The following is a 17379-nucleotide window of genomic DNA, read 5'->3' as shown; positions in this document are numbered from 1 at the left end:
ACTCAGGGAACCATGGTTACATAAGTAACCCGAGACGATATATATTAATTTCCATCATGAAATAAAATTAAAAAAGTTAATAGTGACTTTTTATCTCACAATTTAACTTTTTCTTGCAATTACAAGTTTGTGATTCACAATTCCCCAATTCAAAAAGTTAATTAGGGGTTCAAGCATGTAATTATTAGAATGGCCAATCCAACATTTAATCGGGCAGACCAAACCGTAAATCGTAGAGACTTGAAACTTGGAGGGATGGTAGAACTCACATCATCTACAACGTCACCAAGGCTCACCCCAATCGGCCTGACAGCAATCAAAAGTACGAAATAGCTCATAACTCCTAAGCTATTAATCCCGGGACACACTGCACAATTTTAGTAGGCTAATCATGTAAGATCATTGCAAATCTAATTGTGCGACATGGATCTGATAAACTTCGGTACAACATGTATGCGGACTGTACAATGATGACACCGTAGGCTAATGCTGAGTTCACACTGCACGATTTTCAAACTCGTCGGATCGCCGTTGTTTTCACACTGCGTGACTATCTGGGGTAGCATTCAGTTGTTGCTGAGTTCACACTGCACGATGGATCGGCGACAGGAGGTTACACACTGCATGACTTCACAATAGGAAGAATCGCCGATAGCTCTGTCTGGTGCAGGGTTGCCAGGTTTTCGCTACAAAACCCTGCAATCGAGGATTTGGCAACACTGGTCCGCAAACTACGTTTCATATAACTCCTCCCTGAACTTCCCGCTGCCCTGTATCTTGGTCTCTCATTGGCTGTAGGTCATCGCCGATGTGTTTTTCAGTCAGAACTCATTTCACACAGTGTGATTGTGAATTGCGATTCCCTCAGATCGTGTCTTTGATAATTCACACTGCGTGATTTTCACTCACGTGAACGAGCACCGATTTGCCTCCGATTTTGGGCATTTGTCGGCGATTTCGCAAAACCTGTCGGCGAGTGAAAAATCGGCCTAAAATCGTGCAGTGTGAACTCGGCATAAGACACACGTTACTTTAGAAGAATAAAACGTCATCAGCATGCGCTAATGGTAAACAAAAAGAGCATGATGAATCACACTTTGAGAGTTGTAGTTTTTATGTGTGCTGAAAAAAAAGTGGAAGCGGCGAAAGAGGAAGGGATACGAGCTAGAGGTAAGCAGTTTTATGTTTTAGCGCCGTGTCACGTTGATTTAATGTCGGATTTTTATTGGCTGGTCCGTAAACGTGGATCGTAACAGCAAAATGATCATTCTGAATTTCTGACACTGTCAGAAAATGATCGTAGGCTCTCTTTGGTCGCAAGACTGTGAAACCGGCTGTCTTTGAACCTGTCTCACTGTAAGTGTTTAGGAGCCACGATTGTTCATCTTTCGTCTGAGACAGCCACAAATCGTGCCAAAGAGCCACAGGTGTCCATAAGGACATTTGCATATATCCAAAAACATGACCGCCATCGGCCAATGAAGTTTGAGCGCCTATTAGACAAGGTTAACAGCGGCTTTCAGAGGCATGCTTTCACGCATCCACACAATATGCATATCATTTGATAGATCTCCTCATACTGTGCAACTTTGCCTCAAGAACCACTGCTATTAGTCAAACCGTTCATTAAATATTCTCAATTATGTTTAAAACCCACTTTTGTACACTAATCCTAGGTTTCTCGCTCTACCGCAATAAAAGCACTGCAGTACAATTCTCTGGACTCTTTTGAACTTTCGCATTTGGACAGTTATTGCAGGGCCAATTTAATAATATGGTATTGATCTAGTCTACTCAAAAGCCTATATCCTAAAAGAAAACTCAAAATGTCATGAAACTTTTTAAACTCTTGCATTACATGATTCTAAAAAAGCATGCATATTTTAGGGAGATTGGACAAAAATTGACACTATAATAGTTATAAACGTTAAAAACACAATGTCTATGCTACATTCCCTGAAACTGCAATTATAACCACTAGATGGGAGCAAAGGATCACTCATTGGGTCATTCTACTCACTTCTATAGTTCGTTTCTCAGGTTTTACTTTTGTATTGACATTTAGACATTATACAATTATTATTATTACATTTAATATCACATTTAGCCAAAGTTTACCACTGCATTTATACAAACATATGTTTTGACAATTATGCCACATTAGGATTCAATTTAAACCTGAAAAATGGCATGATAAACAGGACACTTGGAGTAAGCATTTTGTTACCTATAAATTATTTCAAATATTTAAATCTACTAGGGATGCGCCGATCCGATATTCATATCGGGTATCGGCTCCGATAGTGCCCTTTTTCTCGGATCGGGTATCGGTCAGAGAGAGCCGATCGAAATCTGAGATTTTTTTTTCTTTTTTTCAATTGTGCGAATTATTCTGTGTTACTTTGACTGCTTGACTGACTGATATTAAGAGTGTACTTTCAGATATTTAAAAAGCTGTACCATTTTTGGCATAACTTCGTTCGTGCTGCACTGTATTTGTTTTGTCCTATCGTATCATATGTTGTTGCCTTATTAAAAAATATGCTATACATTTAAAAGAAATGTATTTTAATTTTATAGTATATACTTCTATATAAATACATTCATGAATGTTTTTAATGAATGGATTTTATAATAATACAAATAGCAATGTGTAACATTTTACCATATTTAGTGCAACACTTTTATTTGTTCCCCACAAAATAGTTTTTTCACTAAACGTGTGGATTTCGCAAATGAGTGTGCGCGGATTTTTCGAGAATAACTTTTTATGCCGAATTATCCACTAACCTAGTTTATGATACATTTTTGTCATAGATTATAAATATACATAGGCCTATATTTTTTCATATTTGTTTATTTTATTTCTCTTTATAATGAAGTAGTCTGTATCTAGTAGATTGTGAAAGAATGATTATCAGTTCCACACACAGAGATATATAAATTCTACATTTATTTAAATGAGGGAAAAAAACTTCACTGGTATCGGATCGGTATCGGCCAATACTGAACCCTAGGTATCGGAATCGGAGGCGAAAAAGGCGGATCGGAACATCCCTAATATCTACTACATAATGTGTGTCTGAGCATGCTTAGTGTGTATTATGTAATACAGTGTGTATTAAGTAATGTAGTTTAGCCCTTTCATTACTCTGTGCGTGTGATCGTATTCTCCATCGTGGATGCGTTCTGGTGTCAGCCATACATTTCATGTTGGCCCAGACCCTAACAGCACACAACCCATAAAGTCCTTAAAATGCTTGAACCCTGTTAATTGCTGCTTGCCCTGCAGCTATATTTATTTGTATTATTTCTGAGTCATAATTGTGAAAAAAAAAAATCCAAATTACCTTTTTAATGTTTTCCCCCATTGGAAATGACTTCAACCCAGGATATCATCACATTAAAATATCAAGCGTTACACTATTTTCCCACAAAAAAATATAGAGCATGATGGAAAATGTACAGCTCATTCCCTCAAACTGATGGTATTATCTGTTAACTGATAAGGATTATCCTTATGATTTGATATAATTTGTTTCAATTATTTTGAGTGGCAGTTCCCAGAACTAGAAGTGGCACCCAAATTTAAAAAATGCAGTAGGTATTTTTTGGAAAAATAGGATATTCAAGTGGAATACTAATGTTTGGGGGCAGGTACGGTGACAGTCACACAAATTGGTAGCATTGTTTAAGCATCCTGCAATTCATAAGCAGTGTCCCACATTTTAGTTTGTCTATATTATTTTTAATGACTTGCCTTTTATGTTCAGTTCATTACAGAATCAATTATTCCAGAGTGCCATGGGTTGTTCTGGCCAATTTCTTTGTCTGAAACAGAACATGCAGTTGAAAAAAATTGCTAGAGGAATGACTGGCCTCCCTTGAGTTACCATTTTACAGATTCCAGTTTTTGTTGACACATGCCCACAGACAGATAAAGTTTTACACCGGATGGCATTGAAATGACTTTTTATTGTCTTTTGGAATTCTGTTCCATAGTGAAACATATGAAACATTTATAAAATCAGCATTACAAAATAAGTTCTAAACAGACTTAAGCTGCTTTACAATATATTTAATTGACCCCAGAAAAAGTTTTTCTGTCAAAAAAAACAGTAAAACTCTTTCCCACCATGCAGCTAATGAGTCAATTTCTGGGAAAGTTGGAAACCACTGCCCACCCCTTCAACAAACATCTAAACAAATAACATTTTTTTAACCAAAACAGAGCTGTGAATAGAAAAATCCCAGCACCACAACTGTTTTTTTCTTTCTTTTAGTATTTAGCATTAAATTCCAATTACTAAACAAAGAGAATGTTCGTTATCTACTGTATTCTTAAATACAAATGTTTTGAACCATTTTTTTAATAAACAATTCTGAAATTTTTACACAACATTCATTTCATACATATAATCATTACTGCTTGGTCTTTTTATTTAACTGCACTGCAAAGAAAAACCACACGCTTCTAAACAGACTTACTAATCAGACTTCCTACTTGTTTACAAACAGTAACTAAGAAGAGGACTGGAAAATACTGTAAAATTGCACACCATACCAGTACTGGTAAATGAAGCGCACTAAACATTTTTATAAATGGCTACCCAAATATATACATTGTAGTTCACTTGATTTGTAAGTTATTAATAAATTGTCTTTTAAAGCACTGTACTTTACCGTAAAAAAACCCCAAAAAAACCTTTTTGAAAGATTAGCACAGATTTTAAAGACTTCAAAGATTTCTGGCTGTTCTCATATATTTGCACTTTACGAAAATAGCTTTGAGCTGATTTGCATGAACTGCACAGGAATGGCCTCAGGGATACCAGAACTTGTGCATATTTTCTGCAAACAACAGTCTTTACAGAGCACACACTGAATGCATACGTACAGTAACATATAATCTATAGGCAAGGAAAAAAGAAGGAAAATAAAGTCATGTATAGTGCACAACACAAATGGAGAAGTACGCTCAAGGGCATTAAAAACCAGTTTTTCAAGCATTAATTTGCATATTCTCAGTAGCATAACATGTTGACAACATGAAACTAATTATTTGCATGCATGAGCTCTGAAGACTTGATTGACAGTATGGTTTTCTAAACCCTCTAACACTTTTACGACTGTACAAGTACTGTATGAGTGTTTCGTTGTTACTTGATATTTTGTGTTGTCACAACCTTTCTCTCTTGGACAATGACTTTATGTGATGATGGATTTTGGTTTATCTGGACAGATGTCCCACCCAATCCGACGCTACCAAATGACCCTGCGGTGGCTGCCATGCCCTTTTGAAGACCCCCCTGGCCCACACCTGATCCCCCTTTGCTCTCCACATAAAGGACATTTTGAGATCCACCATGAGTGGAAACACCTTTTTTGAGGGACCCCTGAATCAATTGACCCCCTTGTCCTTCCACAACCATTATGCCCTGAGATCCAGCAACCCCTCTCTGAAGCATCCCCTGAAGGACTTGACCCCCCTGAAGGACATGACCGCTCGTGGCTCCCCCATCCACCAGGAGCACTTGTGATCCAGACAGATTACCTGTGTGCATCATCCCAACATGAGCCGGAGCACCTCTGTCCACAAGCACCATTCTCTCACCGCGGGTCAGGGTATTCGTTGCTATGTTGCCGCCTTGGACTACAACTCCCTCGGCTACAGGGCCGCTGTTCAGCACGTACATGTTCTGTCCCATGGCGGGCCTTTCAGTGAGCAGTACCGTGCTGGGCTGTGGCTCGACCATGTAGTACATTGGCTGCGGTTGCATCAGGACTGTTGGAGCTGGTTGTACGCTCGTAATCATTGTGGGCCGGTTGTCTGTGACAAGGAAGTTCTCCACATGAGTAGATGATGTCGTAGCTGTGTTGGAAGCTATATTCAATGCGTTTGAAGATATAGCTCTGTTAGTGGCAATATTTCCAGAATTTATAACATTGGTTGATGAAGACACCTCGGTACGGTCCACGATGGGTTTGGGAGGAAGAGGAGCTGGGACCTCAGTCTTTTTACCGCCACATATTTCAGCGAGAGTAGTGAACTTGGGCCCGAGGTCATTGAGAAACTCTAGGTCATTGTTATCTTCGAGGATGCTGCAGCAGCCCACAGAGCCCACAGGAGAGCCCTTCCCTTCATAGTCATACACCATAGCTTCATTCTTAGCAAATCCATCCTCCACTGCATGACTTTTCTGTAACACACATAAATAAATATATATATATATATATATATACACACACACAGGCATGTGAACCACATACAATACATCAATATAATAATAGTACGATAATGATAGAGTGATAGATTGAACAATGAAATGATAGATAGAATGATGTGATGAAATGATAGAACAATAGATAGATTGAAAAATAAAACAATAGATAGATAGATAGATAGATAGATAGATAGAACAACAGAATGATAAAACAATAGAACAATAAAATGATAGATCACTAGAACAACAGATAGAACAAAAAATTATAGAATGACAAAATGACAGAGCATTAGATAGAACTATAGATAGATAGATAGATAGAATGATAAATGTTAGAACAACTGGCAGATAGAACAATAAATACAACAAAAAAACAACAGAATGATAAAATGATTGAACGATAACAAGACAGAACATTATAAAGATAGAACAGACAGAATGATAAATGATATAACGACAGATAGACCTAATGATATAACGATAGATAGAATGAATGATAGAACGATAACCAGATAGAATATTATATAGATACAGTGCTGCTTGAAAGTTTGTGAACCCTTTAGAATTTTCTATATTTCTGCATAAATATGACTCAAAACATAATCAAAATTTCACACAATTCCTGAAAGTAGACAAAGAGAACCCAAACAAACAAATGAGACAAAAATATTTTCTTTGTCATTTATTTATTGAGAAAAATGATCCAGTGTTACATATCTGTGAGTGGCAAAAGTATGTGAATCTTTGCTTTCAGTATCTGGTCTGACCCCCTTTTGCAGCAATAACTGCAGGTAATGTTTCTTGTAACTGCTGGTCAGTCCTGCACAACATCTTGAAGGAGTTTTAGCCCATTCCTCAGTACAGAACCACTTCAACTCTGTGATGTTGGTGGGTTTCCTCCTATGAACTACTTGCTTCAGCTCCTTCCACAAAATTTCAATTGGATTAAGGTCCGGACTTTGACTTGACCATTACGAAACATTCGCTTTGTTTTTCTTTAACCATTCTTTGGTAGAACAACTTTTGTTCTTGGGGTCATTGTCTTGCTGCATGACACACTTTCTCTTGAGATTCAGTTCTCGGACAGATGTCCTGACATTTTCCTTCAGAATTTGCTGGTATAATTCAGAATTCATTGTTCCATCAATGATGGCAAGCTGTCCTGGTCCAGATGCAGCAAAACAGGCCCAAACCATGATACCAGCACCACTGTGTTTCACAGATGGGATAAGGTTCTTATGCTGGAATGCAGTGTGTTCTTTTCTTCAAATATAACGCTTCTCATTTAAACCAAAAAGTTCTATTTTGGTCTCATCCATCCACAAAACATTTCTCCAGTAGCCCTCTGGCTTGTCCGCATGATCTTTAGCAAACTGCAGACTGGCAGCAATGTTCTTTTTGGATGCACCATGCACACCGTGGCTGTTCAGTGTTCTCCTGATGGTGGACTCATGAACATTAACATTAGCCAATGTGAGAAAGGCCTTTAGTTGCTTAGAAGTTACCCTGGGTTCCTTTGCAACCTTGCAGACTATTACACGTCTTGCTTTTGGAGTGATCTTTGTTGGTCAATCACTGGGGAGGGTAACAGTGGTCTTGAATTTCCTCCATTTGTACACAATCTGTCTGACTGTGGATTTGTGGAGTCCAAACTCTTTAGAGATGTTTTTGTAACCTTTTCTAGCCTGATGAGCAACAGCAACTCTTTCTTCTGAGGTCCTCAGAGATCTCCTTTGTTCATGCCATGATACACTTCCACAAACATGATCAGACTGATAGATCCCTGTTCTTTAAATAAAACGGGGCACGCACTGACACCTGATAGTAATTTCACTGATTGAAAACAACTCTGAATGGACTCTAATTTCACCTTCAAATTAACTGCCAATCCTAGAGATTCACATATTTTTGCCACTCACAGATATGTAATATTGTATCATTTTCCTGAATAAATAAATGACAAAGAACATATTTTTGTCTCACTTGTTTGTTTGGGTTCTCTTTGTCTACTTTCAGGACTTTGTCTACTTTCAGGACTGTGTGAAATTTCGATTATGTTTTGTGTCATATTTATGCAGAAATATAGAAAATTCTAAAGGGTTCACAAACTTTCAACGGCACTGTAGAACAACAGAATGATAAATGATATAAAGATAGAGAGAACCAATGATATAACGATAGATAGAATGAACGATATATATAGAATGAATGATATAACAATAGATAGATAGATAGATAGATAGATAATTGTATAATTAATCACATTAAATAAACGTGTTGAACTGACTTTATATACACACTTTCCTGTAGGTACAGTATACTAACCTGTGAATAGTATTCACCCAGGAACATATCAGACACGGCCATTCCGTCAAAATCTCCAGCCATTTCTCTACTCCTAAGAGTCTCACTTCTCCTCATCGAGTCCATGTAGGACATTTCCATTTCATTGTAGCCACGGCCACCCATTGTGGAAGAGGAGTCCAGGAAGCCTGCTCCTCTTGCTCCACCTACTCCTCCAGCTCCTCCTGTGAAGTACATATCACTTACAACGTCTCTCGACATAAAATTCCTTCCTTCGATCCTTCGATCAACAACATCGTGTAGTGGAACATCCTATCAGAGAAAAAAAGGGTTTGATTTATTTAGCTTTATAACAGAAATAACATCTTAATCAGATTTTGTTCCTGATAACATGCATTGCAAATCAATCAGAAGTTCAAGATCTTACCCTGTCCTCACCCTGGCCCTCGGTATGGTAAGAGATGAGATGCTCTTTAGTGTCAAAGGGCATGTCTGTGAAAGCTCCCGCCAGCCCAGCAGCTCCACACTGACACAGCAGCAACAGGAGTGGGATGACTGTAACAGAGGAGAAATATAGCATTTATTTTTCACATAATAATAACAACTAACAATCATGCTCTGTCTGGTATTCTGCTTAATAGGCTAAGTCCACCCCAAAAATGAAAATTCGGTCATCATGTTGTTCCAAATCTTAAGGTGAATCAAATCAAAGTTCAAGGTGAAGTTCAAAATACATTCTCTTAACCTAATTTATTGTAATATTAGCGTGCCATTCATGGGTTTATCTTCCCTAGAAGTGTAAAGATTGAGCCTCCCAGGCAAAAAATGTAGAGCAGTTTGCTCAGATCCATCAATCTGTTTCCAGCTCAACCTATAGTGACAGACTGGGGTGTGGCTACTGAATTTTAGCCAGTGTGGGACTAAAGCTGACACATCACATGGAAAAAGAACTTCATATTTGGTTACAGAATTCGAAGAGACAGACAAGGGTAAACATTGGCAGTGGCAATGAGATGGAGGAATGAATTGGTGGAATGTTTGGGTTTCAATAAAGACGCCAAACTTGTGGAGTTTCTTCTCGACAGGCAAGCTAAACTCAAGATTTTGCCACACATGTTAGCTCTTAACTGTCAATCTTTACACCCGCTCCTGAAAATATGCTTTATTTTTGTCATTTCATTAGTCCTGCAGAAACGGCATGCTTCAGCTTTAAATGTGGCATAAATAGAAATTGGGCAATTAACTAAATATCTAGGGAATGTCAGAAAGACAGATTTACATGGTAGACTTTGTTAAGATACTGGTGTGAACTTACGCAATAGTGAAAGGAGTCCAAGGAAGAGAAGGCCGATTCCAGCAGGTCCAAACCTGGATCCCTTCTTAAATGCTCCTGTTCCTCCATGTCCTCCTGTTCGGGCACAAGCTCCCTGGTCGGTACAGGTGCACACATCCACCTGAATTTTCTGAGGTTCTGGACATGACAATCCCTGCTGGTCCTTGACGTCCACCGTCAGCTCGTATTCTCCTGGCCACAGCTTTTGATGGGTTCTGAAGATGGCAGTGGTATCTGATAAGAAGAAAAACAGACGATCTCAACCACAGAGACAGTAGTGACATCCTGATTAACAGATCTCTGACTAGTACTTTATATTTTTGACTTCTTACAACAGGTAGTTTCTAACATGTGGGCTAAACATGTTTAACCCCCCCTCCTTCCCCTTCCCCCCAGTGACACACAGAGGTACTGCAGCAGTATTTTACTATACATATTCATGGAAATATAATTTAACTTCAATGCAATTTTTAAATGTTACGTCAGTGAAGTATAGTTGTGGGTCATAAAGCTTTTATGGTTGGCCATGTGGGCCATTGTGTTCCCAACGGACACCCATACCGTTGAAATGCTCGACTGTCCATTTCCCTTTAGTTCCTTCTGGGACAACATTGAAGGTGAATGGAGCTCCATTGGGTGGCGCATCCTCATCCACTGCAGTGACTAAGACGGCATCCTTTTCAGTACAAAGTGTCTTGACTTTGCTTGCCAAAGTTGGGCAGTGATCATTAAAATCCTCTACCTGGATGGCAATGGTGCCTGTTGCCGTCTTTGAAGGCAAGTCTATAAGAAAAAAGGAAAAACATATTTAAAAAAATAATATATTATTTTGATTTGCATACAATACACAAACATAAATGTGAGACAAATGTTATAATACTGTTATATATAATAAAAACTGAAGTGTCAAAAAGTAAAATAAAAGAATGCTTTCGGGCTACTTTCCCTTAGTTTAAAAAAATACTAAAAGAAAAATATAGAAAAAGAGAATGCATTGTAAATAAATGGTATAAGTGAATGAAATCAAATAATTTTTACAACATAACTTGCAGATGGTTAAGTATCCAAACATTGACCCGGTTTTCAGTAACTATTATTGATCAATGTGAAGAAGGCGCCATCTTCAGGACAGGTTATATACCTGCAATGTCCATTTTATTGTAAAATGCAGCACACTGGAATTATGATTGGTCTATAAGTTAATGCAGAATATTATCATATATTATGGCAGTGAACAATAACCTGGCAACATATGGCAACAGTTCAGAAAAAAAATAGAACAGTTGGATAAATAAACCAACAAAAAAAGAAATGTTTTCCCTTTTACCTGGAACCAGTGTTATTTTAGTATCATTTATATACTATTTTAGTTATAGTTTTAGTAATTTTGTTGTGTTTGTCATTTTTATCACTTTTTTAAAAATTCTTAATTAATGTCTACATAGTTTTTAGTTTTAGTTATTTTAGTACTTCAAATGAAACTAAATGAAAATGAGAAATGTTGCCTTGACAATGAGTTGAAATAAAATAAGTTTCAGTTATATTTATACTGTTGGTAACCAAACAGTTGCTGGCAGTCACTGACTTCCATAATATGGAAAGAAAATAATATAGAAGTCAATTGGCTACCAGCAACTGTTTGGTTACCAACATTTGGTACTTTTGTGTTCAACAGAAGAAACTCGTACAGGTTTGGAACAACTTGAGTAAATGATGACAGAATTATCAACTAGCCATTTAAGGTTTTAGTTTTAGTTAATAATCCTGCCTGGAACTTGCCTTGAGTTATGCTGTAAATCAGGGCGTTGTAAGTGCCGTTAACTAGATACTTGGACTCGCGGTCAGGAGCCTTGTTCATTCTAATGGCCCCAGTTGTCTCATCAATGCTCAGCCAGTTATCTGGGTCAAATCCTTTAACATACCTATAAGAAAAGGGAACATAGTTGGTTCAAGCTCATTTCTTTTTCTTTTATATGCTTAATTGTTGACAGAACTATTTCTATGTAAACATACTTCACGTTGGTAGCTTCCTTTCCCGTGTCTGTGTCAGTGGCCGGGTACCTTGCGATGACCTCATTGCTGTTAAAAGTCTTGCCTTCTGAGATGGCAATGGCTTTTGTTAGGGGCATGAACTTGGGTCCTTCTGGCTGGTTTTTCACCTTTACGTTCACATTGTATATCTGACTCCCTGACATCGACCATGAACCGCCTGCACCACCGCTGCCACCACCGCCACCACCACCGCCGCCACCCCCACCGCCTCCGCCTCCGCCTCCGCCGCCGCCGCCGTCGCCTCCTCCTCCTCCTCCTCCTGCGCCATCACCGCTGCCACCGAAGTTTATGTTTATTCCTTCTTGTCCTCCAGTCACAGAGGGGTGGAATGGAGCATTGTTCATTACACCAATGCCAAGGTTCAGGTCTTTGACATCCTCATAATCAACAGCCTGCAGGGAAAACAGACACGAGATAATTTTTTCAAGCAAATGGCTGAGAGTATAATCTGCTTCAGTTACATGCTATAAGTAACAATGACAAAAGTACAAGTACTTTTAAAGAAAGTTGATACTATAATAAAGGTAACAATACTAGCCTTTCTTCTGTATCAATATAACCAAGTACTGATTCAATTTATTACCCAAGTGCTGTCTGACTAACTGTTTTCGATGGTAAAACTGTACTTTTCTGCACGGGTCATCAAAATCTTTGCAATGTATTAATGTAAACACAGTAAATTATGTATCATGTGAATGTTAAAAGAATAAGTTTTGATGAATAATCAAAGTACACTACTATTTAAAAGTTTGGGGAAAGTATTTTTAAAGTTAATACTTTTACTTGGCAAGGATGCATTAAATCAGGGCTGCCCAAACTCAGTCCTGGAGGGCCGGTGTCCTGCAGAGTTTAGCTACAAATTGCCTCAACACACCTGCCTTTAAGTTTCTAGTATGCCTAGTAAGAGCTTGATTAGCTGGTTCAGGTGTGTTTAATTGGGGTTGGAGCTAAACTCTTCAGGACACCGGCCCTACAGGACCGAGTTTGGACACCCCTGCATTAAATGAATAAAAAGTGAGAGAGTAAAGACATGTATAACTTTACAAGATTTCTATTTCAAATAGCTGCTGAAAATTCAGCTGTGCCATCATAAAAATAAGTTATTTTAAAGTGTAATAATATTTCACAATGTTACTGTCTATTATGTCAATAATATGAATCAAACAACAACAATACTAAAAAGAAAAAGAGAAACTGCATTTACATTATTCCTTTATTATTGACTGCTTACTTGAATAATTACTTAAAATAATTACTTGTTTACTAAACTGAATTAGTTTTATACTAATATGTATAGTATGTGTAATGAATACTTACATTTTGGTATCACAAAAAAACCTACTGACAACTATCCTAGAAATTATGAAAGAAAAATAACCAACACATATCATTGCACACCTTGTCAAGCATAATGACTGCCTCATTGGTCTTTGGGTCCGTGTGAATGCTGAAGTATCCAGCCTCATTGCCTGATGCAATAAAGCACTTAGTCACCCAGTTATCCGTGTCCTTAAGATCCAGGTCACTTGCTTTAAGTCTCATCACCTCTATTTTATCTGTATTTTCCTCAATACTAGCCTCAAACTATGGGGAAAGAAAAAATAAGTTGCAAAAATAGCAGGGACCACTACAACAACATTAAAACTGTGTGGATGTAAACATAGTGTAGATATTTTCTTACTGGGCCTTGCAATGTAGGCACATTATCGTTGACATCATTGATCTTGATGGTGACTGTTCCTGTGGCGGTATTGCCGCCTGGGGCTCCGTTCAGGTCAGATGCTTTGATAAGCAGGACATACTGATCAATAGCCTGAAGAGAGAGATGGCACGTAAATAAACAGGTGGAATAATTTACATGCTGTTCAATATGCTCAACAAAAGCAGTTATTGTGTCTTTATATGTTCCTGCATTACTCATTTAAACTGAAACAATAACAGAACATCTGGCACTGACACTGAAGCTTACAAATGCTGTCAATGAAGTAGAGCCAGTGCAAACACATGGAGTCTATGTGTGTTATGTAAGCATGTTGGATATCAGGTACACATTTGATACAGTGGTGGTGACCTCTCACCTCTCTATCCAGTTCAGGATTGTTAACACGGACTGTCCCATCTGCATCAACTCTGAACATTTGCGCCCCAGCTGGCTGCTGCTCAACAATCTCATACTTGATTTGAGAGTTTGGGTTTCCTACCTCATCAGCATCAAAGCAATTAATCTTCATCACTGCTGTATCTGTATAAAATAAGAGTGCCCGCGATAAATGAAAAGAACAAATCCTTCGAAAAATCTAGTTTAAAACATGTGACAAGTTCTTAGAAATGTACTCTTTGTATTCATGTTGGCTTCATAAAGTTTTAAAAACCTTCATACCATTTTATCCTGTATACATATCAAGAGGTGTAACTTTCAAGTAAAACATTTTTATCATTATTTAAATGTTGTTTTTAATTATACATTACTACTGTGTATACTGAATAATTTTAGACTGCAAAAATGCATTAAATTGACCAAAAGAGACAGTAAAGAAAGACATTTACAATTTTACAAAATAATTATATTTCAAATAAATGTTGTTCTTTAACTTCATCAAAGAATCCTTACAATTTTTTTACACAAAAATATTTAGCAGTACAACTGTTTTCAGAATTGGTAATAATAAGAAATATTTCTTGAGCAGCAAATCAGCATATTAGAATGATTTCTGAAAAAAATGATGTGACCCTGAAGAGGAGTAAGCTGCTGAAAATTCAGCTTTGCCATCACTAAATTAAATTTGAAAAATATTAAAATTGAAAAATTGAAAGTTATTTTAAATTTTAATAATATTTTCACAATATTTATGTTTATATATATATATTTTTTTAATCAAATAAATGCAGCATTGGTGAGCATAAGACACTTCTTTCAAAAACATTTAAAAGACTTACAGACCCCAGATTTTTGAATTGTAGTGTTTATTTTGGGGAGTTGCACCACATGACATTTTACAACTAAATTTATATTACCAAATATTAATAAGAAGTGCAGCTGATTTTTCCCCCTTATAATAATGAATTTCCTCTTAAATTCCTGTTAAATAATAATAACATATCTTGCAAAACTACTTCATAAAAGATAAATTAATTTTAATACAGAAAAGTATGTATTCAGTATTCAAATTATGAATACATTTTAAATTAACAGATTATATATATAAAAAAAGGTTTTGGTTTGAGTCAATAACCCACATGCAGAATTTGATAATTATTAATCTCCATTATGTTTATTGTACAAACTTCAAGTCACTTTTTTTAAACACCTGTAACAACTGCAGTTCACATACCTACTAGACTGAGCTCGTTTACATCGCCAGGTATCATTGGACCGAAAACAGGCGGATTATCATTCTGATCCTTCACTTTTATTCTCAACCCAATGTCATTCTCTGCAATTGCGCCATCTGTGAATGTAGCAACGCCTGAAAGCTACAGAGGTGAAGAAATAAATTTAAGATCACCACCCCTCATAATCAAGTGTAGGTGTTAAAGCCACCTTCATCATCATCATCATTATTGTCATCATGGCCATTTCACTTACATTGTATTGTGCGATGGACTCTCTGTCAAGGAACCTCGTTATAGTTACATATCCAGTTTCAGGATTCACCACAAATAAATGGAACGGCTCTTGGTCTGCACCGATGCCCTTCAGCGAGTACTTCACATTTCTCATTCTGACGTCTTCCTTATCTGAGCGAATCTAAATAAATCAGAAACACATGTATTTAACCCCCCCAAAAAAACAATCAAGCCTCAGTGGCCTGACACATTAAGCATTGCAAATCTTAAATACGTGGATTTGTTAATTAAGCATTGCAAATCTTAAATACGTGGATTTGTTAATGATATTGTTTCACTGTATATCACACATGTGAAGTGGTGACTTCATCAACTACTCTTACGTGTGCACCAATAATGATACTGCAAACATCAGTTCCCTTTCATGGGAACTTCGAACTGCGTCCTCTAGGGGTCGCTATGGGGAACGCCTCGTCGTGACCCGTGTCTGAAGCATACATTGAAAAAACACCAACAACACGTTGACCGGCGACAGCCCTGACGTCACTACCGGTGCGACTATAGTATAAATAGGCGCCGGGAGAACACATCATCCTCTTCTTCGTCTTCATTGACTGTTTTGTTTGAAGCGTGTATTTCTGTGGTAAGACGATCTCTATTCATATCATTATGGCGAGCACTAGCAAAGCGTCTAGAGGATGTGTGCATCCGTGTTGACGTTGTTTAACATCTGATGACACACATGATCTCGTCAGCTGTGGACGAGAGTGAGCCGCTGGAGGATGATGTTATTTCATTAACATTGTCTGATCCAGGGGCCAGTGCTCTGCTGGCTTCAGCCCAGCAAACGCAGGAAATGTCTGAGGAGGGCAGAGAAGCTGAGGCTGAGCCTTCCCAATCTTCCTGCCCTGCGTATGATGAGCTTTTGAAAGTTATGGATCGAGCCACGGCAAGGCTTTACTTGCCGTGAAGCGGGCGAAGAAAGGGACGTTGCGAGGTATCTCGATGAGCGTTATTTTTCTGGCCATAACCCTCCAGCTCAGGTGAGCCTTCCTTTCTTCCTGTTTTCCATACAGAGATTGAGAAGGAATGAAAGACGCCATTTTTCCTCACGCATCCATCGATTCCAGCATACGAGTTATGTAGGCGATGTGCGAAAGCGGTTATGAGAAGATGCCCCTATAGAGAGACGCTGGCCAGCTATCTCTCTATGGGTGAGACGTCTTCTCTTAAGACTCCCTCCTTGACATCTTGCTCAAATGCCAGGGCATACGCAGAAGCAGCAGGTCGGGCTGTCGCTTCATTGCACACGATGGTGATGCTCCAAGCATATCAGGCTGACCTGCTGAAAGATGAGGTAGCTGAGTGCTGCGAGGTATCTCGATGAGCGTTATTTTTCTGGCCATAACCCTCCAGCTCAGGTGAGCCTTCCTTTCTTCCTGTTTTCCATACAGAGATTGAGAAGGAATGAAAGACGCCATTTTTCCTCACGCATCCATCGATTCCAGCATACGAGTTATGTAGGCGATGTGCGAAAGCGGTTATGAGAAGATGCCCCTATAGAGAGACGCTGGCCAGCTATCTCTCTATGGGTGAGACGTCTTCTCTTAAGACTCCCTCCTTGACATCTTGCTCAAATGCCAGGGCATACGCAGAAGCAGCAGGTCGGGCTGTCGCTTCATTGCACACGATGGTGATGCTCCAAGCATATCAGGCTGACCTGCTGAAAGATGAGGTAGCTGAGTGCGCCGCACCACTGATTTTGCTCTCCGTGCTACTAAGCAGGCCGCCTATGCTAGTGGCAGGTCCATGGTGGCTATGGTAGTGACAGAGGGACATCTGTGGGTGAACCTAGCAGATATTGGGAAAAAAGAGAGGGGCTTTCTTCTCGATGTGCCA

The 17379-nt window shown here is 38.4% G+C and overlaps 1 protein-coding gene across 1 annotated transcript in view; it reads right to left on the bottom strand.

Moving 5' to 3' along the window:
• Positions 1-4372: 4372 nt before the first annotated feature.
• Positions 4373-17379, bottom strand: part of LOC107559724 (desmoglein-3-like) — a 28241-nt gene continuing 15234 nt past the window's right edge. The window contains exons 3-15 of the mRNA XM_016243644.1: positions 15500-15661; positions 15246-15387; positions 13992-14155; positions 13595-13726; positions 13312-13497; positions 12107-12305; positions 11875-12070; positions 11641-11783; positions 10423-10644; positions 9844-10095; positions 8956-9083; positions 8550-8840; positions 4373-6200 (exon numbers count right to left, since the gene is read on the bottom strand). Coding sequence (XP_016099130.1) covers positions 5160-6200; positions 8550-8840; positions 8956-9083; positions 9844-10095; positions 10423-10644; positions 11641-11783; positions 11875-12070; positions 12107-12305; positions 13312-13497; positions 13595-13726; positions 13992-14155; positions 15246-15387; positions 15500-15661 — 3258 coding nt within the window. The 3' untranslated portion in view covers positions 4373-5159. The remainder of the gene's footprint in view (positions 6201-8549; positions 8841-8955; positions 9084-9843; positions 10096-10422; positions 10645-11640; positions 11784-11874; positions 12071-12106; positions 12306-13311; positions 13498-13594; positions 13727-13991; positions 14156-15245; positions 15388-15499; positions 15662-17379) is intronic.

Source organism: Sinocyclocheilus grahami, unplaced genomic scaffold, assembly GCF_001515645.1.
Source record: "Sinocyclocheilus grahami isolate Dianchi unplaced genomic scaffold, SAMN03320097.WGS_v1.1 scaffold696.1, whole genome shotgun sequence".
Classification (NCBI taxonomy): Eukaryota; Metazoa; Chordata; class Actinopteri; order Cypriniformes; family Cyprinidae; genus Sinocyclocheilus; species Sinocyclocheilus grahami.
The sequence above is the reverse complement of the archived record's forward strand: the minus strand, read 5'-3'. Positions and strand labels throughout refer to the sequence as shown.